At 34.6% G+C, this 26,913-nt stretch overlaps 1 protein-coding gene across 4 annotated transcripts in view; it reads right to left on the reverse strand.

Moving 5' to 3' along the window:
* Nucleotides 1–5,364: 5,364 nt before the first annotated feature.
* The window catches only part of LOC140170352 (cell adhesion molecule 2-like), a 77,196-nt gene continuing 55,647 nt past the window's right edge, over nucleotides 5,365–26,913 (reverse strand). For 3 of the 4 annotated variants that reach the window (XM_072193723.1, XM_072193722.1, XM_072193721.1), the window contains one exon: nucleotides 13,991–21,300. In XM_072193723.1, the coding sequence (XP_072049824.1) occupies nucleotides 21,262–21,300 (39 nt within the window). In that variant the 3' untranslated portion in view covers nucleotides 13,991–21,261. Of the gene's footprint in view, nucleotides 5,453–13,990; nucleotides 21,301–26,913 lie in introns of those variants that run through there. The other variant, XR_011861528.1, reaches the window with a different exon arrangement.

Consider the following 26,913-nt stretch of genomic DNA (forward strand, 5'->3'; position numbering starts at 1 on the left):
GGACCATGTGTACACCAGGAAAAAGTTGAAATTTATTTTGTCATTGAACTTGATTGGAACAGGATTATCATGAACTAATTACGAGTCAGTGGATGTTTACACTATCAGTAAATTGAAAGGGTCTTTGGGGAAATTTTAAATCAACTTAATTGTTTATATTGTGGACACTTAATTCAAGTTGCCTGATTGTTTATATTGGTTATTAGCAATCAAGTGATAGCACCTATAGATGTCAAATTGAATTCAACTAAATAATGCTCCTTACACCATTCAATGTCAATTTTGAAAGTTAATTTCAAATATAAAATGCACATGTTGACACTATTATATACTTGGCACTGAATTTGACTGAGTTTAATAGTGAATTTAAGTCATGCAAATTCCAACTTTTTCCTAGAGTAAGGGTTCTATTATATTATAACTTGTTGAGCTTTGATGGTATGAATTGTGTAATAGGGTATGTAATAGTCTTAAAATAAAAGGCATTTTGTTTCAAATGACATTCTTAACGCGGCTGTGTACTCTAGCCATTGTTTCTTTCTCAAAATTGAGTTTTTATGATATGTTTGTACCTTGTTATGTTTTTTATAAATACAAGGAATGAAAATCCAGATTTGTAAACTCCAACTGCAATATTTTATGGATTTTATTTCACTATTCCACTCGTGTTTGAAATTGAAAAGGAAAGAAAATCTTTGTTGTACCAGCAAGGTACACGCGCGCAACAACTCATCGCGTTGCGCATCGCGCAATTTGTTAATGCACAAATCACGCGACGCATACATGCAACGCTTATCTACATCTTGCGGCGCATCTTATGGAAACACCACGGAAGCACTGATTTCATGGTCAAATGGCTCCGTTTTAGCTGATAAAATGTGGGTTTTTCAAGTTCTTTCCCCGATTTAAATATCAAGTTATGAATGGATTTCGCTCAAACTTCTCAAGGGGCTGTGGATTTACCCGATGTTCACGTAATATAAGTTACAAAAACGAAAACTGTCGCATTCTCCTGTGAGATTCGATGAAAGTGCAAAATGTGACCACTTTAAACTTCAACGGCCATTATTTCAATGTTCATTTTCTCGTAAAATGACGATTTAGGTACACGATAACTCAATAAATACAGCATCTATAGGTAAGCAAATATGATCATCGTAAAAAGCATGATCGACTCAAGAAACGGTTTTCTCATTTTTTTATATTTTGGTCTATTCCCGATTTTGGGCATCATTTTGTGCAAATAGGCGTTTTGAATTTTAAAAAGTTCATTTTGATGCCTTATATGGTCAATATCTCAAAAAATAAGGCCAATATCAAAAAATAAAAAACCGTTTTGGAATGGAGCCTCAAGATTGAGCTAAAAACAAAATAAAATATTTTGGAAAGAGTGTTTTTTTTGTTATGATGTACCTAACAAATATTGCCAAAAACTCACTTTTGTGTGATTTTCTTCAAATTGTTGTTTTTACCCCAAATCTGTATTTATATTAAGATTTATTGATGTCTTGCCTTCATAAAAATGTATACTTTTATATGTTTTATGCTGAATAATTACAAAGTTATTGCACTTTTACTACATGCATGTCTGAGAGTACACAGCCACCTTAAATGTAATTTGTCAAATTTCTAATAACATTGAATTTTTAATGTGAGTTACTATACTCAACCACATTTATTACTAATGTATGAAATTGTTTTACTTATAGTCTAGATTTTAACTTGCATTTCTCATTTCATCAACTTTTAAATTTATATATTATCATGTTAGAATTTATTTTTACATGATTGAACCCTTAACATCAACATTCTCATTATTTTTATTGTTATATTATACAATATTGTACTAATGTTGATTTATATATTTACTTCCAGTGTGTTTATTCTCTATACATCTGTTTATGCAACAATGTACTTATGCTTGTTTTTTCATATTAACCTATTTTTTCCTGAATTTGACATAATTTTTTTGTATTTAAAAAATGTTATCTTTCAAAGTTATTTTATGCCATTTACAACTCTGTAAGTATTAATTGAAAGGCAAGGTACAAAGTCGGTTTGTTGGAATTGCATGTTTGCAAAATTAAATTTCAAAGAATGTTTGCATGGTTAAGAATGTTTGCATGTTTAAGTTTTTACCATGTTGAAATTTTGATTTTGTGTTTTGAAATTGTTCAGCATGCTTGCATGTTTTTGTTGAAGAAATCTTAAATGTTACAATTACATGTTTCATTTGTTATTGAAATGTTGATGATGGTGTGATAACATTCCAATTCATTTGTTTATTTATATTTGTTTATTCATACAAATTAATTTAGCAACATAAAAGAATCCAGTACATTTTATGTTGTTTATTAATTTGATTCATTTCAGTTCTGTTAATGCATGAAACATTTTTTGAGTTGGTGCTTGCAATTTTTGACACCAACGTTTTGATTTTTGTTTGATTATCTGTTGTTTTAAGCAAGTTTGTATCACAATGATTGTTACCCACCAGGTGCTGTAATAATGGGCTGTTCCATTTAAAATCTACACCAACCCTGTGGAAGATTTTGGAAATATCTTCACAGAGGGTGTATGAATTTCAAATGGAATGAACACATTAACCAACTCTATATGAAACTCACTCTCCTTCTGTAGAAGATTCTGGCTGAATCTTTCTCCAGATAGAGGGTGTATGAAATTCAAATGAATTCATACTCGCTTGTGGAAGATGTTTCCAAAATCTTCCACAGGGGTAGTGTGGATTTTAAATGGAATAGCCCAATGGACCATATATAATGCACTTAACAGGTAGATTGATCATTATTACAGTGCCTACACAATAAATTGAAGATGATCTGATGTTGCTTTTAGAAGCAGCAAGCATTTCAATAAACAACAAATTTGATGGTAACAATCATTTTGATACAGCCTGTATTATATGCATGCTTATCGCAGAATTCTGTTACGGGAAAATGCCCTGTTTTGTAAATATTTGTTTGCTTTAATCCTGTAACAAATGTCTTAATTTGTTTGCTACCACAGCCTGAACCAAAGAAGGAAGAGCCGCCACCTGCACCTGCCAAACCTGCAGAAGAAGAAGAAGTAGATATTGATCTTAATGACCCAGAAGTAGAAGCCGCTGCCGTCAAAATACAAGCTAGCTTCAAAGGTATGATGACGCGTAAGAAGAAACCAGCAGCTGAAGGAGGCGATAAACCAGAGGGATCATCATAGGACTGTATTAACATAGTCTGTATGTAAAGACTGTATCACACTAGCTGTGGATGGGATTCAAAGGCATATATCAGTGGGGGATCAAACGCTGGAAGTGATTGTACACATGGTGTAATCACTACCAGGTTTTTTGTGTCTCAGATCTGAGTTGACTTGAGCTCAACTTTGTTCATTTCAGTTACGTTGCTAATGTGTTGGCAATATACCTTGTACGAAGTTTGATGTCAAAAATGTCTTTCAAGGTTGCCTAGCGATTGGTTAGTGTGATACAGTCATAAGATGAGGTTCTCAGTGACTATAGTATTGTGGGATGTAACATTGTTGGCTTGGTGAAATTGCATTGATGGGCTAAAATCCAGCTTATAAACATGTCTTGAGATAGAAAGGGCTTAAACATTGCCAAACACTATTCGTATAGAGAGTGATATGGTGCAGACACGTTGCTGTTACAATATATTACACTCTGTTTTGTCCAGGTTGCTTGTTATTGAATAAGACCAGTTAACTGATTAAAAGCCCTCAATTTGGATGAGTTAACACCAATCAATTATGGCAGGATTCCATCAGTGTAAATTCTTTCCATCAATGTCATTACAGCCTTTTGCAAAGATCCTTCACAGTTGTTATCCAACCGCGTACACTTGTGTAAATTCACTCCTGTGTCACGCGATTGATCGGCAAATGAGGTGCTGATGTGATTATGATGTGATTCAAGTAGCCAATCAGAACCGACTTCATGTTTACGCCATAAACTGTGCCAAAATAAAAACTGCGAAGAATTTTCCAAAAGATAATATTGTGCAAGTTGTTCCACCAATGAGAAGATTTTAGATAATCTTGTTAGAATTGTTGGAACAGCTAAGGTACATTCTGTAAGAAAAATAATAGAAGTTACTGTTTTGAAGCATACTCTTCCATCAGTCACTGGGAACCTTAGTCAACAAGGATGCTTTATGGAAACATTACAATTTGACAATGTTACACATGGAAAATTGTATTTGCTGTTTGACGTCTTGTCAAGATTTGCATAGAGCCACAGATGTAGGTAAATTTGTGAACTTTGGTGAGAAAAGGAAGGACTCTTATGGGTCGTAACCTGTAGAGGGTAGCATGTTACCCAGGAATCAACACAATTTTCACAAATGGTAACTATTTCTCTGTATTCATGCAGAAGTCACCAGTATCATGTTTGGCTACACAGTAACTTCAAACATCCATGAGCTAACCAAGTTTTGACCAAAAAAAAAAGAACAAATTTCCAGAAATCCTAATTCATCATTTTACTTTTTAAATTTTTGTGGCCAACGGCACATATTCTGTCGGTTTGAATATTTTATTATTTTAATGCCTTAGATAACATATACCACTGATTACATGTATGTTACCAGCATTGAACTCAGTGCAAACCTTATTGTTAAAGCAATAATGAAATAGACCCAAGAACTAATTATAATGTGGGTATACCAGCACTGTATAAAGGTTTCCATAGGCATCCGTTCATCTCTGAAGTCTTCATTCATCATGCATATAATGTATACTATAAGTAAACCAAGACATTGTAAATATGTAATAAGATTTGTAAACTTATTTTATTTGTTTTTATTATTATTTGTTTTGTAGAGCATTTTGCTATTATATTATTAGAGAGGTCTAACCTATCGTAGTCTTATCATGTAGGACCTGTTTTTTTTAGCATAGATCAAAGAAGTGTGCTATGCCAAACACATGGGCCTCTACACCATTGAACAACAAGGGGAACTGCAAACCCCTGCAATTAGCTATTCCAGTTGAAATCCATATACCCTGTAGAAGACATGACATTTATCTCCCACACAGGGGTGTAGACTTCAAATGGAGTCACCCATTTTGATAACCCCATGAAATTGACACTCCCTGTGTTGAAGATTAAGGTCATGTCTTCCATAGGGGGTATGGATTTCAGCTGGAATAGTCCAGTGATCCTTTACGCTTTGTTCAACCTGTAAGTGGTGAGACTCATAACCAGGGTTGCCAAAAGATTTCAGCCCGAATCGCAGGTCAAATAATTGAAAAGTCGCCCAATTTTTCTCTTTACCATTGGTTTCTATGGGACATGAAACTATCGGAAGTCGCGGGAGCCAATGTTGAAAAGTCGCTCAATTTTTGGTTTCTATTGGACAGGAAATTGTCAAAAGTCGCGGGAAAAATCTTCAAAAGTCACCCAATTGGGCTACCAAATCGCGGGTTTGGCAACCTTGCTCATAACATTGTGGATTAATATAGAATGATGTGCATGCAGTTGACACAGCACCGTCCTATGCTAAGTGCGTTTTGCATAATGGGAGTCTCACATGCCTTATGTGAATTAACATGAGCGTTAGTGATGACTTATTGATTCATTTTCACCTGTTGTTGAACAAAGCATGATAGCAGTTACTCTGTATTGCTCCATGTGGAGCTTAAGTTGGAGAAAGATAATAAAATCAGGTCTTGTATCTCTTTAGTAATTTATTTATATGTAATGCCAACCTGTATTGCGTTTATACACAGAAGTTGTAATTGGATTAGAATGGTCATGTTAGAGTTCAGTTATGAACATAAGCAGGTAATGGGTTAATTGCCCTGTTATTTAGAACTTTGCTGATGGCTTGTTCATCACAGAAGTTTAACTTTTGATAAATGTAATTCAATGAACATGGTATCAAATTCACATTTCCAAATGATAACGAAGCCTGGTTAAAACTAGACCAAGTTTGTGACTGAATTTCATATGACAAGAACTCGAGCAACACTCGCCGTTTAATTTATTTAGACAAATTTCTGAATCTGTAGTGTTTATAAAAGAAGTTCAATTACTACTTTTAGCTTTAAACGCAATATAAGATTTCAGCCTTGATTAGTTGCCTGTTTTTTGTAGTTACCAATAATTAGTCACTTCATGAATAATTTATTCAACTATGAATCTTACATGCTACTTTTGTATAAGCAATACAATCACTCTTAAGAAAGATTATTAAGTTGGCTTTTAATTTTAATAAGAATCACCATCTAGGCTTTGCACAGTTCCATACTTGTCGATACATATGACTTAAACTCTCTTCACGCGGGTGTCGACTGCAGATGACATGTTTAAAAAAAAAAATTTAAAAATTCAAAAATTTCAGAAATGTAAATTTTCATGACCATATTTGGAATCAGCATGAAAAATGCATTAAAATGAGTACAGTAGTTCTTAAGATAGCTCTTGATATTTTGAAAAATATTTCAAAACTTCAGCTTTTTCCGTTGAAGTGCATGGCTAGCACGCAGAGCATTAAGTGGGCGATTATATATGTGGTTTTTGTTATGCGCATAACACTTATTGACATGCGCGCTCACACAGCTTAATCAAATTTTGTATGCGTTTTTTCGGTTGCATTTTCCATTTTCAAATTGTTGGTTTTCATGCAATGGTGGCCATCTTAGATTAGCAAAGATAGGAGTATTCCCATGGGTTGTGCACAGGAAGTGTGAAGTCCAGATTCACAAGTATGGAATTTGTTAGCCGGACGGGACAGCTTGCGTTTAGTTAGCCGATTGAATTAACATAATGCTTATTCTTCTCAGGCCGGTGAAGAGTAATATATAAAAATCAGAGTCTACCTTAACTAAAGTATTTCTTATTGTATTCAGATATATATATCTTGGTATCATAGCATCCTCATATACAGAAATTTTACATGATCATGCGCAACTTATATAATAGAGATCAAAAGTTCGATTTTTTTTGTGGCTGTAGTTTCACCTATACTGAAATGGCAACTCACAAGCTAATTTAGGTGTGTGCTTTGATTGTTTACTATTACATTGTATGATCAAAAACTACTTTCAAGTCAGATGCACAAAAACTGTGGTAAACCGTTGACCTGGATTCTTAATGACGTCTTGCGTTCAATTAACTTGGGTTTTAATGGTTGTTATTTTAAAATGTTATGAAGAAAAATGTTTTTACATCCTTCGACCTAACATGTTTTCTCATATCTACATCAACACTAAATTTCTCAAGAACATATCTTTTCAATTTCACCATATTTTAAGTTGACATCGGTCAAATATGGGACTAGCAACCTATTAAAACCAGTGCTGCCCAATTTTGTTGGGCTTATTCCAAATATTGGTCTGCATTAAATAGATTTTGATATATATATATTCAAAATTCGAGCTAGAAAACATATTAGTTTCAATGATACAACAAGACCTTTCTTTCATAATGTTCAAAAATATCATTACATTTTCATGTAAACCATTAAAATGTGTCAAATTTAATTGAACCCAAAATAACATCAGAAGAGGACATGATATATTGAAGCTGGTCTTTTGATACAAGCCATTGAAATTATGTAATATGATACATAGTGAAATTATGTAACATAATAACATCAGCAGAAGGCGTATATTGGGCTATTCCATTTAAAATCCACTACCTCTGTGGAAGATTTTGGAAATATCTTCCAAAGGGGGAGTACAAATGTCAAATGGAATTAGTATTAACCAACTCTCTTTGAACCTCACCCTTCCTTTGTGGAAGATTCAGATTGAAACTTTCTCAGAGGGTGTATGAATTCAAATTGAGCTGCTTAATGTGTTTATTCCATTCAAAAGTCATACTCCCACTGTGGAAGATATTGCCAAAATCTTCCAGAGGGGTAGTGTGAATTTTAAATGGAATAGCCCATTGAAGCTGGTCTTTTTGTATAAGCCATTGAAATTAAAAAATATGTTATATGCCTCAGATTCGAATGGCACCTTCATGTCATCTTTATATTGAGAATCCAGCCTTGACTAGGTATTTAGAATTGGTCAAACTAGCAGAATAGGTTAGAGTAAGCTGTAAGATAGAAGTAGATAGTTTGTTTAATTTTGTACTTTATTGATGTTCAATAAATATTGTAAATTATTACAGGGCAATAATGGAATCATAATGTTAGCGCAAGAAAGTCGTATGTGCAGTTAGCTGTCTTGTATTGCAATATAAATCAACCTTTCGGTAATACGCAAAATCCTTTGCAGTGTTTTCGTTGATGCGCAAATTGTTTACCGCTAACATTTCACTGCTAATCAGTAATGCAGATTGCATCAACGATGAAAATATTCTGGGTTAAATTTTCAAGGACTTTCTGGAATTACCAAAATGGTCTATTACATGTCGGGTGGAAGCCAATACTTGTCAGGGAGGTGGTCCAGGAAATATTGGGCTATTCCAATTGAAATCCATACACCCCCTATGGAAGCCATGACCTTACTCTCCCACACAGGGTGTGTAGATAGAAAATCACACTCCCTGTGTTGAAGATTAACTTGGTCTTGTTTCCATAGCTGGTGTATGGATTTTTACTGGAATAGCCCATTCCAAGAACCACTACACCCCACAACTCGACATGTCCACAATCACACGGAGATACGACTTTGTTGCGCTCACATGATTATGATCTGATAACCAGGTTATGATAAATCCTTTGATATCTTTGAATCACAGATTTGTACACATTTGCACTTCATCCTTCTATACAGTGTTTCTAGATAGTGTATTTCTATAACTTTAGATTTGAGTAAGAGCAGAAGCCCTTATCTCTCATTACAAAATGGTACGATGTATTGTTTAAATCAAAATTTAGAGGACATTTCTCACAATTTAAACAAAAATACATTTAAACTTTCCCCATCCACATCTTAGGGGAAAGGTGAAGTCATCCACAATGTGCTTTTCAAGTTATACACCCCCTACCGAAGACATGACCTTAATCTTCCTCACAAGTGGTGTAGATTTCAAATGGAGTCGCCCATTGGTAACCTCATTTAAAATTCACACTCCCTGTGTAGGAGACTATTATAGGGCATGTCTTCCATACAGTTTGTCCACTAAGTACAAGGTGACAACTTGTGCGTATACAGCGCGTAAAGAGTGCGCAGTGCTGCGTCTCTGCTGCAGGTATGCGTGCCTTCAAAGTCAGCACAATGTGTGCATCAGTGTCGGTACTTTGTACTTCAGAGTAGACTGACTGTAGGTTGTGTATGGATTTTATGGATTGAAACATCCCAATCTGGACCCGTATTGCTCCTTCCCAGCCATTGTACATTGCACCTTTGTAACAAGAGATAAGAGCACGTCAGAGTGTGAGTATATTGCATGTAACAAAATGTAGAAAGGCTTGCTCGGGCTGCAACACTATAAATATTACACAGCTTGAACAAGTTGTTCATCTGGACTTCCAAGTATGACTTGCTCAAATCTGATTTGCTTGTTTTCAAACTCGGATGGTTCGATTGCTATGAAGTCATTTGCACGACTTATTCATTTCACATCGGGTGCGACAACAACTGATGGAGTGAAGGACACCTGGATCAGTGAAAAGTGGTTAGCTCTTTGAAATGAACTCATTTTGTTGTTTCTTGCTTAAGTGTTGTGTAAGATTATTAAATCGTGATCAGGAAGATATAGAACTCATTCATGCAATCACTGCACTATGCAATAACACTATGTAGGTTGTATTGTGTAGACAAAACCAAATCGGGGGTTCATTTGCACAACTCATTGTTGCCTCGTGTACGTAGTACATCATGCCCTAGTAGCAACAAATTTGAGGCCTTTAGAGTACTGTGAAAAAGCATAATATATGTATTATGATTATTTGTACATGATGTATAGTAGACAATTGCAGTAACAATGAGTTGTGTGACCGATCCCATCCCAGTAAAGTTCATTTTTAGGCCTGTAGCCATTGTAAGAAGCGATTAAGGAAGGACCTTAGGTTTGGTTGTGATGAAGAACTAACATTTTTCGAACAAGATTTTGAAACTTAGACCTTTTTTTTTTCAGCTGATAAGTCATCATACTAGGATGTTCACACCAAAAACGTTCACAACTTCAAAAAGGCTCCTCTTTCCATAATAAACTGGCTACAGGCCTGATGAATTCATCAGATATATATAATAGTCAAGTGCTTTTTAATAGGGCTGTGGATGTGTGCTGTATCCATTAATTACTATGAGTAAATCCAAGCATGTTGGAATCGCTCTGGTTTGGGTATAGGAGGTGCCCATCGATATACTTAAAGCCCAACAATTTCTGTCAAAACAACTCAATAAATTGGCCGTACCAAATTTCCAAATGCAAACCATGTGGTACATTCCCTTATGGGGTTGGAAGTATGATTTGCAACACACTGTGATTCTTAAAATTCATCCTTAGAGTTCACATCAGCTGGAGATCCCAGATTGAACAAGAGGACATGTACACATCAACAGCCCTATGTTACAATTATTTAAGTGCCCCTTTGCAGGTTTCTATGAAAGTCAAGCTATACTAGTATTCATCAGACAGATTGAAAAAAAATCAGTTCATGTGTGGTATTCATTAACATGTATTCACAAAACTTAGTTTGATATCAGACTTTTCAGTATTTATTACATAACATTATTTTATTGTTAGGAAAATAAACAGCAATTTTGACAGTTGGTTTTTGTGTTTGAAAATTGGATTCTGTTTTGTATCTAATGTTACAAAATGTGATAGTAATTATGAGTTTGTTAAAACATGTTACAAACAAAAAGGTGTTTTTTTAAAGGTATTGTTTCAATAGTTTACATAACTGGATTCAAATTTAGACACATTATTTGCTATGGGTGTATTATAAACAAACTTGTAGTTTTATCATTCTAATTAAGCCCGTGATAGTCTTGTAAATTTTCCATGTGTTTTTTCCGTTGCGATGGGCATTGGATTGTCGGTTCTCAACATTGATCTTTCGGTTCTTTGCTGAGGAAAATAGCAACAGACACAACGGGAAAACATGTCAAACTATATTCTGGACTTGACTCACTGAATTTGAGACATTATACCTCAGAAGCAATATGATAGTGTGGCAAGAATTGAACAAAGCTGATAATATGATAGCTGTGTCAATTAAGTTGAAGGAGTACTGTGTATTTCTGTGTTTTTGTATTTAAAGAGTTCACAGGATTTGATCGCAACAGTTATACTACTTGAATATTTCACCAAAATGTTGATAAATAGGGAGTTTTCGTTTTCCACAACGAATGGTTCTGCGATGGAAAAACACTAAAATTTGTCGTCATCGATTTTGTAATACGCCTTTATTCGTACTCATTCTACAACACATGAAGAGTCTGATAACTGTCGTGGTGACGACGACAGCGTTTGGTGTTTTACCGTCGCAGAACCATCTTTCGTGGAAATCGAAAACTCCCTATTCATGCCTAAGGAGGACTGAAGTCTTGAAATGGGTTAGTCCAGTTGAAATCCATATACCCCCTATGGAAGAGAAGACCTTAATCCTCCACACAGGAATTGCAAATGGGGTTACCTGAATGGGTGACTCTTTTTAAAATCTACACTCTCTGTGTGGGAGATTAAAGTCATGTCTTCCACAGGGGGTGATGTATTTCAACTGGAATAGCCCAAATATATATGTTGATCATAACATTGTGATATCCTTACTGATGAATACCAGATTAAAAAGAAAAAAAATCTCACTGCAAATAAAATTGCTAATAGCGCCATCTGTAGTCAATATAATACAAAGGGGTGCAGGAGGTTTCTAGTTGTCTCCTATTCATCAGTATGCTTAATTCACAATGCTATGAAGATGTGCAGGGACTTACTTGATGTGATTGTCAATCTTATGAGCTTCTTAGTAATGCTTACGCTATCTGAATCACAAAACTCTGAATACACTGGCGCTACCTTCAACTGATACGACACAAAAAATCAAAGTTCAAGGATTTTTTTCTTTTCAAGAGGATGGTGTTGATAACCATTTATGGAACCCTGAGTATCTATGCACTGATATTACTCATAAATTCTATACTCCTGTCAGTCATTCTTTTTTGTGTGTGCTATTCAACTTATGTATTATATCTACAGAGATTACATCTATGTACATTTTAAGAGAATAACTATTAAACTTTTCAATTCCAAAAATAAATTTGTGTCCATGTTTACTATGTCTGTGTATATTTGTTATAACCATGGTATTGAATTTCTGGATTTTGGTGGCATAGATGACCAAATAAAACCCTGTTCTATGAGTCGACGGACCTTTCAAGTAGGGTTAGTTGGCTGGGCCTTTTTTTATGCAAATGACCTTAAAAATCACCATCGTTAAGCTGAATTTATACTCCATCGCTAAACGACGAGCGGTTGATATTCGACTAATGCTAATGAGGTAGCATGCTTTTCATAACTCAACAAAAAGCGTGCTACCTCATTGGCTAGAAACCAGTCGCTCGTCGCTCAACAATGGAAGTATAAATTCAGCTTTACATCTAGGTAACATCGCCAAATAGGTCAAGGTCAATCAGTTCAATGGGTATTTTGCTCAAATGTTGTTCAAACCATACAAAAGTATGATTCAGAAAATGTATAGATTGGCCTGTCTGTGATGTACAGTTCTCGTGTTGTAAGCAAAAGGATCATCCTTGGTATCAAAAACCATACAATTGGAGACCATAGAGCCCAAAATGAGACCATTGACCCTTTTGCTTATAATTAGAGAACGGTGCATCAAGGATAGGTCAAACCATACCTTTTTTTACTATCAGAGGTTTATAACATGATCTGATCAATTTTAAAATTTGACCCTTGTATGACAGCTCTTCTGGCAAAGTAACATTTTTGCCACCCAAGTTTTTCCTATACTTTCGAGGTCAGATTATGATATATTAAAATGGATTCTGGACCCTTAATCACAAAAATTGCATGGGATTTTGCTTGCTTCTTGACAAATTAATAGGACACTGGAATCCATAGTAAATATTCATAACCTCATTAATAAACGCGATGCGTGCGATCCAATCATATTTTATTATTTGCGAAAACGCGAACGCAAATCGAGGTCATTATTATCTCACAATTGACCGCAAAATGCGTAATTGTTCCAATGTCGCACACAATTGACTTCTGCGTCTTGCGGTATTGTAAAGGCCAACAAACTCTTGTGCTACGCTGGCTGCCGTATTTGGATTGCGCGCTACCATATTTGCACAGATTGTGATACGCACTTTTGTTATTGGTCGTTCTGTTTTGGCCTGATCGATTTTTGGCAAGGGAAGATGTAAAAATCATCTATTTTTATAAACTTTTGAGCAAAATTTTGTGTTATTTTGTAAGGTGAAGAGATTAAAGTGAGCGGTTATGAATGAGGTTAATAACTTTGCATCGGTAATATATCAGGCATTGTGAAAAATCTAAACATTTTGCTTTGGACCTCGGAATATCTCGGGATATTCCTCGGTTCCAAAGGCAAAATGTTTAGATTTTTCACAATGCCCTCCAAATAACCGATGCGCAGTTATTAACCTCTAAGTAAACTTCCTTCAGAGTTCTGGATATTGATCATCAAGGACCTCTAGTAGCAAGCTGGTACCTTTGAATGATGTTTTATGTATTAAAATGCTTTGAATATGACCCCAGGAATAATTTTCACCCCATTAAATTCAAACATGGTTCAAATTGTTCAGATTTTAACATAACCACACCAAATTAGGTAAAAAAAAAATTACCCTTTTCTGAGCTATTTGGTAACTCTCATGGTTACCAACTTTTGTGTTGAGTTTGGGGGGGCAGGTGTGTAACTTGTTTTGTTTCAGAACTGACCACTTTCCTCCCCATCTGTAAGTAAACTAATTGGGTCAAAATAACCATTGATGTTTTAATACGAGAATTAAAACTTTGATTTCAATCTTTTGGTTCCTAATTGACAACACAAAATGAAATCACAAAAGAAACACATAATTACTATTTTTATGAGGTTTTTTAATGAGCTGTGTGCATTCTCACATTAACAGAAAACACCGCATGTTACAACAAAGAGCAGCATTTTAATAACTAATAATAAAAAAGGCATTCTGCATGGCAACTTTGACAACATCAACACTTACTTGATCAAAACATGAATACACGGTTTATGATACAATTGTGTGAGCGCAACAAAGTCGTATCTCCAAATAGCTGCATTATGCATGCATCAGATACGTCTTGTGGAAGTGAATCTGCCATCCGGGACCCACCCAGGCATCTCACTAATAACGGAGAGATTATTACTTGGCAGAACAATTTTTTTTTTAATTTCAAAATCGTGCTCCAAGACGAGGTTTTAAAAGATATTCACATTATTAACTGCATCAACAAATGGAAATCTGATTATTACATCACTTTGCCAGCGTTTTAAAAGAACATAGTGATATAATGCTAGATTGATGCCTTCCTTCGTCGACGTTCATGGTTGATGACGGAAAAACTTCATGTGTTAAAAAAGTGTTGGACTTACCGAGACTGCAAATTAACCGTTTGGCCGTGTTTGTTTTTAAACACATTTTTAGAACAGCAAAACGTTATCCTGTCATAACGACACAGTTAGGACATAGGCGCCAATCGAAAATCACGCTATGGGAATATTTTGATGAGTTTGACAAAATATACAAACACTATGTTCAGTCATCACTACAAGCACAATAGTAGACGACAAAGGATTCTGTCTAATATAATGCCATTTGAAAATCCAAGGCAACCAGAGTAAATACAACTTTCTTGCGCTCCCCATCAGGGTGAAACAAACATACATTATGCTGTTGATAACTGATTATATCGCATACGATAAGATATAGATATAGCATGTACAACTATTAGCACAACCTATTGGCGTAATTGCATTTTCTACCGCTATCCTATAAACTTTCTTTGCACAATTTGTGAATTATATCGGTTTCAAGTTCTACATGCGAGAAATTTCATGTAAATTACAATTACACAACGTACATAATTTTCAATGACAAAATTCTCAGATTATGGTGCAGTTTACAATGGATGTTACTGAGAGTGTTGTATAATAGGAACCGTCATATTTTTCATTAGGGATTCTGCTATAAACATAGTTTGATCATAAATGGAACACACAAATTACAAACAACTTGTAAAGAATTAATAGAATAATACGGTCAGAAGCTCATGACTGAAAGTGGCTAAGGGGTACCCAATAGAGGCCCTGCATGAAATTATCGATTGGCTCCAAACAAAGGATTTGAGCTGGTGTCCTTCACCGTAGTTATGGCGGAGTGCAGTCCATTCAATCAAATGTTGTCATCAACCTATTTGATCGTAGTGCAGGATTATGTGTGTGAGACAAACTGTCACGGTACATTGCAATCATGCTTTTGTTGAATGTATTTGAGTAGTCCGCCATATTTACGGGATGATACGTCACATGCAAGGCCTCTATATAGTATAATGATATTAGGTCGCTATGAATATCCCTGAAAAATCGATCATCAACATCTCAAAAGATTATACTTTCTAACATTTTCAATTGGTTGTTAGAAAGCGACTAACAAAATTTAAATTACAACAATGCATTGGGTTATTTCAGCTGAAATCCACACTGCTCCAAAGGGAGTGTGAATTTCAAATGAGGTTACCTGAATTGATGACTTCATTTGAAATCTACACCCTGTATGAGAATTTAGGTCAAGTCATCATCCATAGATTTTTTAAAACTGGAATAGCCCAATGCATTGATCTAATTAAAATTTTGTGACTGTAAGAAGTGTCAATCACAGACTTGTGGATGTATGCAGTCTTGTACATGTAAGGACTCCAAATAGCATTTAGTTTAAAATTGAATCCAATATATAGGTACACACAAGACATGCTTGTTATCTGGGAATCAACCAAGAGGGTCCAGTCGGTTTAGTGATTAAAATCTGACCATGTTTTGCCGTTTTGACTGGGGCCACAGCAGCTGAAGGGAGTATCCCATTATGCTTTGTGGTAGAACTGAATGTACCATAGAAAATGTACATAAAATCCCTCACTTCAATTTTCAATTATTCGCTTATATCAGGGGAGCTTAGACTCTTGTTTGTGTGAATTTATCAATAGCTCTCAATATCTAAGCGGCTCTTGTTTATATTTTGTATACATTTGCTATGGAGCATGCAATTATACAGCAATGCATGATGGGATACTCCTTTCAGCTGCTATGCACTGGGGTGAGTGTAAGAAAGAAATGAGTAGCTATCTTTGTTATGACCTTATTTTATCAATTCTTTACCATTAGAACATAACACTATATTGATACCATGTATATCATCAAAATGCTCTATTTCTTTAATAATTAATTTTAACACAGGCAATACAATGGCCTTATTATTAGACGTAACAACAACAATAACAGACTTAATAAATGCACACAAATTTCTTAAACACGATACACAAGAATGAAAGAATATTAAAATCTGAACCTGTTGCATCATACCAACTCATATCACCCACCTCTTTCATTATTATAATAATATACTTTTCTCAACTTCGGTTAACAATTCTAAGAAACAATAATCAAATGTACATTTTCGGGTATCAAAAAATCTCACACTATTTACAAAATGTACTGAAATATTAATTTCATTTCATTGGTGGTACTTTTCCTTTGTTCAAATCAAATTTTAGGCTCAATTTGAATTAATTGTTGCCATGGGACAATTTCACACTGATTTGTAATGCATGCCAGCATCTCAAATTCAAATAGATACTTCTATGGCATTTCTGGTCATGTTCTAGTTCAAATGTTACGGAGCTGATTCTGAATTAACGTTTGAACCTCAGCAATTATGTCAGTTTAAGTCAATGCAGCTGTTTTGCGCTCATCAGAAGTCGCGGGAGCCAATGTTGAAAAGTCGCCCAAATTTTTTTCTTAACCATTGGTTTCTATGGGACAGGAAATTGTCAAAAGTCGCGGGAAAAATCTTCAAAAGTCGCCCAATTGGGCCACCAACCCTGAATGCCACATGAGGGTGAAAAATGGTATAAGGTTTTTCACCTCACAGTGGGAAGTCCCTTCAATGGTTTATTGATTGACTGAACAACCATGATCAGCAACGTTCTGTAAATTGTGCTGAACCTTTTGGTTTTCCCTTGTGCAATATAAATTATCAATATTATGCATTGACTTTTGACTTCTATGATGCACTACAAATCAATGTGAAATCCATGTCAAGAATAAAATAAATATATAATTTTCATAGCATAAAAGTTTTTTGCTTCCAGCTAGCCACATTAAATTCACATTGATAATGCTTAATTTGTACACATTCAAGTTAAATTGTTCATTAATATAAATACCATAGGCCAGATACATACAATTTGCCATGGGGATTAAATAAGCAGAATTAGGATTTTATCAAAAAATTAAGCAAAATTTGTACAGAAAAGCAAGTGTGTGCAACTGCAAAATCTTTTTTATTATCTTCTGTGTTGCTCTTGAATTTACCTTTGGACAAAAGGACTAATCATGAAATTCCATTTAAAATCCACATTACCCCTGTGGAAGATTTTGGAAATATCTGCCATAGGGGAGTATGAATTTGAAATGGAATGAGCACATTAGGCAGCTCCATTTGAATTTCATGCACCCTCTGAGAAAGATTCAACCTGAATCTTCCACAGAGGGATAGTGAGTTTCAAATGGAACTGCTAATGTGTTAATTCCATTTGAAATTCATACTCCCTCTGTGTAAGATATTTCCAGAATCTTCCACAGGGGTAGCGTGGATTTTAAATGAAAATAGCTCTTTGGAAGACATGACCTTAATCTTTCATGTAGGCAGTGTGAATTACAAATGGGTGACTCCATTTGAAATCTACACTCCCTGTGTGTGAGTTTACGGTTATGTCTTCCACATGGGGCGTATGGATTTCAATCGGAATAGCCCAATGCTAGTTGCCCTTACAGGTTGTATACTAAATCATGAACCTGTACCAGCAACAGCTTATTTATTTCAAATTCACCAGTTTCAGTTCAGAAGCTAAGTGGATGCGCTATGCAGATCAATACCCTGGCCCTATTCAGCATCTGTGAGCATACATGTGAATCCTTCATCCATTTGATTGCTAGCTGGGCAATGCTTCGTTTGCTTATGAACTAAAACTTGTAACTGATTGTAGGACTGAATAACATGTAGCATGTTATCCAAACTAACCAATTCCTAAAAATGTTAAATTCCCAATCTAGTGTAATTTTGTGTATGTATTACACCAGGTCCCAACGATTTTTACGATGTAAAATCCTGAGATGCATACTCTGCGCGATATGCCCTTCTCCACGCAAATCCTGCAAATTTCTGCAAAATTCAGGGTTTTTCTTCTAGCTTTCTGCCATTTTGCTCAAGAAAAATGATCTGTCCACCTTGATGTAAACTGAAATTGGTCATTTTTTATACAAAGTTTACCATTTTTTTATGTAGTTTGCTATTTTTTCAGCGCAAATCATTGGACCCTGATTATAACCCATCACATTTTATCCTTGGATTGGCAGTTTACTGTTATTTGTTTTATCTCTTTCTGACATCTTATCGTTTTAAGAGTACAAATTTAAACAAATTGGTTTAGGCCAAAAAAAAAGGTTTGTCTCAAAGGTCACACGCGCATTTGTAAAATCATGAGATTTGAAAAAAAATTTGTTTTTTTACTTTTTCCAGAAAAATTCGGCGAAAATCAGATTTTTTTCTCCAAATACCATGAAAAAAGTCGGGAATAAAAAAATTAAAAAATTGCATTTCGCATTTGTTTTCAAACAACTTGTGAGCTTTGAGACAAACCATTTTTTTTTTTTGCCTTACATACAGTCACAGACTGCTTCATGTTATTGTTAATGTTAGAGTTATCTACAAAACTTCTAAACATAGACTCGGCCTATGTATTGTGCAAGGCAAAAACAAAGAAATTTAAATGCAACATTTTGTTAAAATACAAAACTGCATTTCAATAATAAAATTATTTAACTCCACTTTTCTCATAAACTACTTAGGACTGGTTTATGTTATGTGAAATGGGCAATTCTAGTTGAAATCCATACACCCCCTATGAAAGACATGACCTTAATCTCCCACACAGGGAGTGGAGATTTCAAATGTTGTCACCATTAAGGTAACCCCATTTGAAATTCACACTCCTTAATCTTCCATACATTATAGGGAGTGTGGATTTCAAATGGGGTTACCTGAATGGGTGACTCTACACCTATATGTGGGAGATTAAGATCATGTCTTCCATAGGGGGGATGGATTACAACGGGAATAGTCCAATGTTGTCACTGCCTTTAATTCCTATAGTAATATTATATAGTACCTTTGAAAATTTCAAATGTGGCTCAAACAAAATGGAATATCAGGTGTAATATTGCCAAACTTTGCAATATGAACAGAATCAGTGATAATAATCAAATACCCAAATCACTATAATGGCAGATTTTTCTCACACCCAACTATTTGAACATATTCTATTTTGCTTGACAACTCAGCCATGCAAGACCAATACAGACTGATTGTAGGTCCAGAGAAAGCCTGGTAGGTCATATCATGATATAACATAAACAACAAATGACCTGAAAATATTATAAAATAAATTATACTTTTACAAACAAAATCTCACAAAATATGAAATTTTATACACAATGTCAATGCTCTCCAAAGATGCATCCTTTCTTAATCTGTGCTGATAGGCTCTATGTGAGGGCAGTGCAGTAGCTTTTCATTTGCATAAATAATTGCACAAGGCTCATGGACTGCAGTTTAGAGCAACTACTGTGGAGCAAGTAGTACTCTCAGCATAAACGATGCAAACTATTTATCATACGCATTATGCACAATTTAATATTGTATAACAACACTTGACACATCTTGTTTTGATAATAAAATCAGGAATATACTCACAGACAAAAATATTCTCCCATAAATTATTGAACGAATTGGCTCAGAAAACCAGCCCGATCCAAAGATTTGTTTATAATAACGATACGGTAATGTCTTTTTGTCCAAGAGTATGAAACACCAAAACTGTGATGCCAAGTTACAAAAATTTCCTGAAAAAAATGGTTCCTTGATCACTTTGTTACGGTCTCTATTATATACCCTCCAAAATATTACCTCTCATATATATACCCATCAATAATCATATTTCTTGATATGCATGACCCAGCAGTTAAAATTCTTTTACATTCTTTGACCTGCATTTTTTTCCGGCAGATACATCAGTGTCAAGTATATGCAAGTAAGCTTTTTTTTTTAATGAACACTAATGGACAGAAAATGTTGTGTATATGAACATGTGCAAAGAGCATAATTTTATATGGGTGGGTTTTTTTCTCCATAATACAAACTATAATATCTAAAATATAACATTAATACATCCATCAAGAAATCACAATTACTATATATATACATAAATTCTAAAAAATATTGTAATAATTAATAGTGCTGCAAGATTAATATTTCTAAAAGAACAGTAACAAGAAAAATGCTAGCGAAGCCATGGAACAAATAAGCGACCTATAGAACAAAGTACTATGCAAAAACATGATGTAACACATAATTAAAGCTAGAGATTTCATCGTATGAAGTAAAGTTGGGAATCTGTAGTTTTGAAAATGACAGTTAAGCAATACTAGTTTGCATTAAAAATGTTTTGAAATGCTAAATTATATATTTGACTTGGATATTTTATATGCCAGAAATGTTATTTAAACATTGAATGACTAGACCTGCAATTAGTATAATACAGCCATTATACTGCAAACAAATTAGGTGTGACTCTAGTACTTACGAGTAACTTTTCTTCCCCTAAACAAAAGGCAATCTTCATACATGGTAACTTATTTTATACCTCTTTTCAAAAACACAATTCTTTAAAGGTATTATTAAAAGTACTAGCTGCTGACATAATATATGTCACAATTATGACCCAAGTCTAGCAGTATTTGATGCGCAGCTAATTTTTTGAACATCAACAAAATATCGGCCAGTCCACCCGCCCCTGGTGGTAAATGTTCTACGGTGAACTATTAGAAGCACACTACAGGAAAATACAATGGGTGAAGATGATGTGATAGCAAGCAGAAACAAATATACAACACAGATCACAAAGACAGACGAACAGGTACAATGACGATACAACAGGTGCGAGACATAGACTGGAAGACAATGCAGATGACAGGTGGGAGAGAGGGCGCTAGACACTCATAATGTAGACTCAGATGTAGACTCTGATGTAGAAGACTGTAAAAACATACAAAACAAAGAGAAAATAAGTATTAACGATATGACGACAAACATTAACACAACATGGATCAGGAAAAGCAATTACAAAACATTACCACTAGTTATTATTGGATCATCTATTCAAATTTGATTTTTACTTTTACCAGATAGGGGCTATTCCAGTTGAAATCCATACACCCTATGGAAGACATTGCCTTAGTCTTCCACACAGGGGGTGTAGAATTCAAATGAAGTCATCCATTCAGGTATATCCCCATTTGTCACTCATTGTGTAGAAGATAAAGGTAATGTCTTTCATAAGGGGTGTATGGATTTCACCCGGAATATCCCAACTCAAAGCCCCGGATGCTACAATTATGCAAGTTGAACACATATATTTGGTCATATATTGTACTTGGTTACAAATTCATTTTAATCCTACAAATTCCCCACTCCATCATGCCCTTTCTGTGTGCGTACTTCCATTTATTTTTTTAGTACTGAGCGCATTTTTTTTCTGTATAACAAGCAAAATTGTTCAAAGACAACACAAATAAAGCTATATTTTTGAAAGAAAGAAAGTTTTGGAAATCATGATAGGAATGATACACAAGTCTTTTAACCCCAAGAAACTACCTGCCAATCTAACATTGCCTCTGATTGGTCAATTACACGATATCTTCATTTTAATCACCAATCAGAATGGAGCTTTGCAAATAATTCACCCCATTTTTCTTGGGTGGTGTAATTGTGGTGTAATTATTCTAACAATGTTGCTGATTGGTCCAATTGATAATGAAAACTTCTTTTTGACCAATACCGGTAGGCAGATAGTTCTCATGGGTAAATACATTATCATTACTTCAATTACAAAGACCTGTATCAATCATTGTGGTGTTTTTTCTTATCTTATGATACATATAAATTACAATGTAGTATAATATGACCATATTTTACACACACTGCAAAAATCATATTAGTAGGGACACTAGACATTCATTTTTGAGTATTACTTTTCATTCAAATAAATCAACATCATATCACCCAAAAAAGTGACATCCTTGTGGTCACTTGTTCAAGCATGCATACGACTTGACCCTTAATACATAAATTTGACACGATCTGCTCCATGCATGGGGCCAAAGAAGGAGGTACCTTTGAAAATTGAGTTACTATAATTTTAACCTTATTCAAACATTTGGCCTCCCATGAACCAGATGTGTCACACATGTCCATCTGATTATGTGATGTGATCAAGCAAAATCAGTCGGAAGTTGGAAATATTGATTTTGAGATATGGCCAAACAAATGAAGTATTTCCTTTTGTTTCCTGCGGTTTTGGAAACTCTTTAACTGCTCACATCTTTTGAACTGGTCTAAATTCAGTGGGATTTTGTTGTTTACAATCTTATAAGAAACTGAAAATTGAATATGTCCGACTTCAGATTGCTTGATCACACCACATACGCCAAGCATCAAGAAAAGACCCAATCATTAATGAGATGTAGGACTACGATAAAGACATCCAGCAAAAACATGGAAATGCAACTGCCCCCATTATAGTTTTGTACACAATGCTTTAAACTGATTCACCAACGAGGATTAATTAGCAGCACATACCTGACTCATACTTCCGGTGAGATGGTCTTAACCCTCTGAGCACTACCTGCCGATCTAACATTGCCTGTGATTGGTCAATTACATGATATCTTCACTTTAATCACCAATCAGAATGCAGCTTTGCAAATAATTCACCCTAATTTTTTTTGTGTGGTAAAATTATTCTAACAATGTTGCTGATTGGTCCAATTGATAATGAAAACTTCTTTTTGTCCAATCGGCATGTAGTTTTCATGGGGTTAATCTGATATTTTTACAATGCAACATAACCACAGAACCTTCACTCAATTACAGTTTTCAAGCATAAACATTACCACATTACATAATGCAGTATAAGTATGTTTCTTATCTTACATGCAGTATGTAGACCTCATAGACAAAAAATAATCAGACCATTCACCAAGAGGTAAAGTTCAAGATCATTATGTTAATGAGGGTCATTCGCTCCAAGAAGCATGCGCACAAAAACCATCCAAACCATACTGTGCCTGTTATCACATAAGCACCTTTTTGACATCTTTCACAAAAACGTACATACATGTAGGCACCATAGAGCTGATAACCCGAGCGATTGGTTCTAGCCAATGAAGTAGCGTGCTTTTGTTGTGTTAAACACCAATCGCTCATTGCTCAGCGATGGGAGTATAAATTCAGCTTAATGCAGCTCCATTATATCCACAAACGGTTTGTCCCTGATTTACTAGAAATGGATGTTCATACGATCTGCACTCATGAATATACGAAAAGTCTCAGCATACAAAGCAAGGGGACTTTGACTGTTGGTGAATGGTCTGTATATTTTTTCGTCTATGATATACCTTTACCCCACATCCCACCATGAACTATTCCATGAGGTCATGCACTCTCATCTCCAAAGCAAAAGTTACTTGAACCACTGTCATGAGAATGCTTGTACTCCTGGAATAGTGCATTGACATGACCCATAAAATATTGATGCAATTACCGTAACCACTAGAGTATAAGCTTATTCTGATATACTCAGCCATAGTCCACTTGACACTATACATACAAAGGGGTACATCACAAAGTTATTTTACCTGAACAGCTTTTTATATGCATTACACATAGTCATAGCATGTTTACCACAAACTGTACACAAAAGGTTCAAAGTGTTAAGAATCACTTAAATACTTGCTATATACAATGCGACAAAGTTGACCCAAAAATATATATATGCCGTCATCACATACAATATTACACCACCGAAAATGTGATGACTTTTTTTGTAACTTTAAACAATTTTCAAACTTTTTTTCATTTTTTATTTGATTTTTTTTTATGATTATTTTGAATATATTGCAACATTGATATGCTGTAGATTGCAGTTTTTATTTACAAGCTTCCCTACAACAAACATAACAAATATAAACTCACAAAATTGTAGGTAACAAGTCATAATACACATTTTCTTCTACGTGCTGCCCTAACCAGTATCGGTAATTAATTCGAAATTTGCCATCTACTATTTAGCTAATTACAAGCTCATAAGCATGATATTTGAGCAAATGGTCTTCATAGTTTTTGTTCTGAATACTGTGAGAATGGACAAATTCAGTGATGGAACCATATTATACATGTATGTAATTTACCCACAGCATCCGTTTTTACAGAATTATCACACCACATTTGTGCCTGGTAAATTCTGCTTTATGAACAATTTATAATTTCATGTCATCTTTTACTCTGTATTAATGACTGCTCTTGTTTGTTCACAACAGGTGATGCATTTGAAATGTTCTATTGCATATTAAGGCTTTTAAGAGGTGTGTTGCTATGATACAGTTGTCATGGTAATTAACTACAAATGATCACCAGGACATAGTGATGCTGTTCTGACAATGGCATTAACTGTATTAATATGTTTCCATGGCAACTCTATCGCTGGAAGCTAATGATCAAACTGAATGATTACACAGTAATTTATTCAGGTCTAACATTTGATCTCAATCTTACATTATTATGTTTTGATGGATTCCAAGTGTGTGAAAATATTGGATTCAAAACATAATAATGATAAAATAGGATGCTTTACGCCCAAAATTTTGGACTTGACTATGTCTTGTCCAATATTTTAATACTCACAGCTACCCCAATAAATATGGGCTCAACCGATCCAATTTTATATATGGTTCATATACCATCATACACTTGCAGTTTTTTTAACATGCTGACATGTGCACTCCTGGTATGATGTCATCATTATTAAGTACACATGGCAGTCTTAAAGGTATATTTTGTGTATTTTTAGTTAATGAACTTGGTTTTTTATGTAAATGAACAAATTTTTTGAAGAAGTTGAGATATGATTTTGTTATATTTTCCCCTGTAAGAGAAAGTAAAATCTATGCTGTGAAAATAAGATGTGAAATATTTACATTTTTTGAGAGAATCAAAAATGGTGCTTGTAATTTGGACTAATAATTATGTAGTAATTATGCTCAGCATATTCCTTTAAAAACAATATTTTTCATCGCTAGTCAAAAATATTACAAATACCTACGATTAAGATATTAAATGTATTCTTAATTTTGTATCAATTAGTATTAAAAAATAGGACAAAATGTTCAAGATGCGTATTTTACAATACTTCTTAGTATACAATGAAAGAACCTGATTAGAAGAATACACACAGAATGCTCTAACGATTATGTAATCAATGTACCATGGATAAAATAAGTATACCACTTTTTCTTTTGGCACATTTCTATCGGCTAGCATGAAAGCAACAAGGATTACCCTATTAATTCAACTATGTCTTACATAATTTGATAAGTATAAGATTATGAAATTACGATTTAAGTTGTAAAGAAAAGATTATAAGAAAAAAATGTAGTAAATTTCTCTATCTAGAACGTTGAAAACAGATTTTTAGTAAATGGTTCAAAATAAGATTTTAGAATAATTAAAAAACATTTTTGGACAGCGAATACATGAACAATGTGTAAATATTTAAGGAAACGTTTTTGATGTTAAAATGGTTATGTACAATTGTAACATGACAAGGTTTTTTTTGTACAAATATGGCGCTTTTAGCATCACATTTTTTGATGCCTTAATGTACACAGAGATGACCACTGACATATACAACATGTGCCCAAGTTATCATATGATCAGAACACTGCTACTTCCTAATTCTACGATATTCATATATTGTAGACTTTGCTACACAAATATATGTATAGAATATTGGAACTTGTAAACTTGGGGTATGATATACAGCATTCTTTCACTGATACTGGATTCAGTAATCATAACTAAGTTCTAAAATCATGTCTTGACTTTTGATATACTTGGGCTTGAATCAAATTGCTCTCAATTTGTTCTGAGAAATTTGTTCCTACACATGTACCTTGGGTTTTGATCATTTGCTCTTATTGGGCAATTCCAGCTGAAATCCATACATTCCCCTATGGAAGACATGACCTTAACCTCCTACACAGGGAGTGTAGATATCAAATGGAGCCACTCATTCAGGTAACCAGATTTGAAATTCACACTCCCTGTGTGAAAGATAAAGGCCACATCTTCCATAAGAGGTGTACAATGTATGGATTGCAACTGGATTACTAATTTGTTTGCAATCTTGTTCAACTTGAAGTTTTAAGTGTCCATGGATTCACTTCGATAGAATATCATGTAAAATCACTTTTTCTGCATCCTGAAGAATTTTTTGTCATGCACAAACATCGCATCTGACAGTTGTCCTTCAGCTAGTGATGTTATGTGCAGCTAACAATCCATTTCTAGACCTCAAGGCCCGAAATGACTAGTAGTTCCATTCCCAACTTCAAGTTGAAAAATTTGTCTTGTAAAAATCCATATTTCTATACACACCCCATAGAGTCTATGTTACAAAGCTTAGGATGCATTATAATACAAGGTGATGACTGCATCTTGTCAAATTCACAATGCATGCCCATATCCATCGGCAAATCAATACACACAGCTATTCCTTAATACCTTCTCAAAGGTTAGCCTTCTTGCTCCTGA

The sequence above is a fragment of the Amphiura filiformis genome, chromosome 14 (genome assembly GCF_039555335.1).
Source record: "Amphiura filiformis chromosome 14, Afil_fr2py, whole genome shotgun sequence".
Classification (NCBI taxonomy): domain Eukaryota; kingdom Metazoa; phylum Echinodermata; class Ophiuroidea; order Amphilepidida; family Amphiuridae; genus Amphiura; species Amphiura filiformis.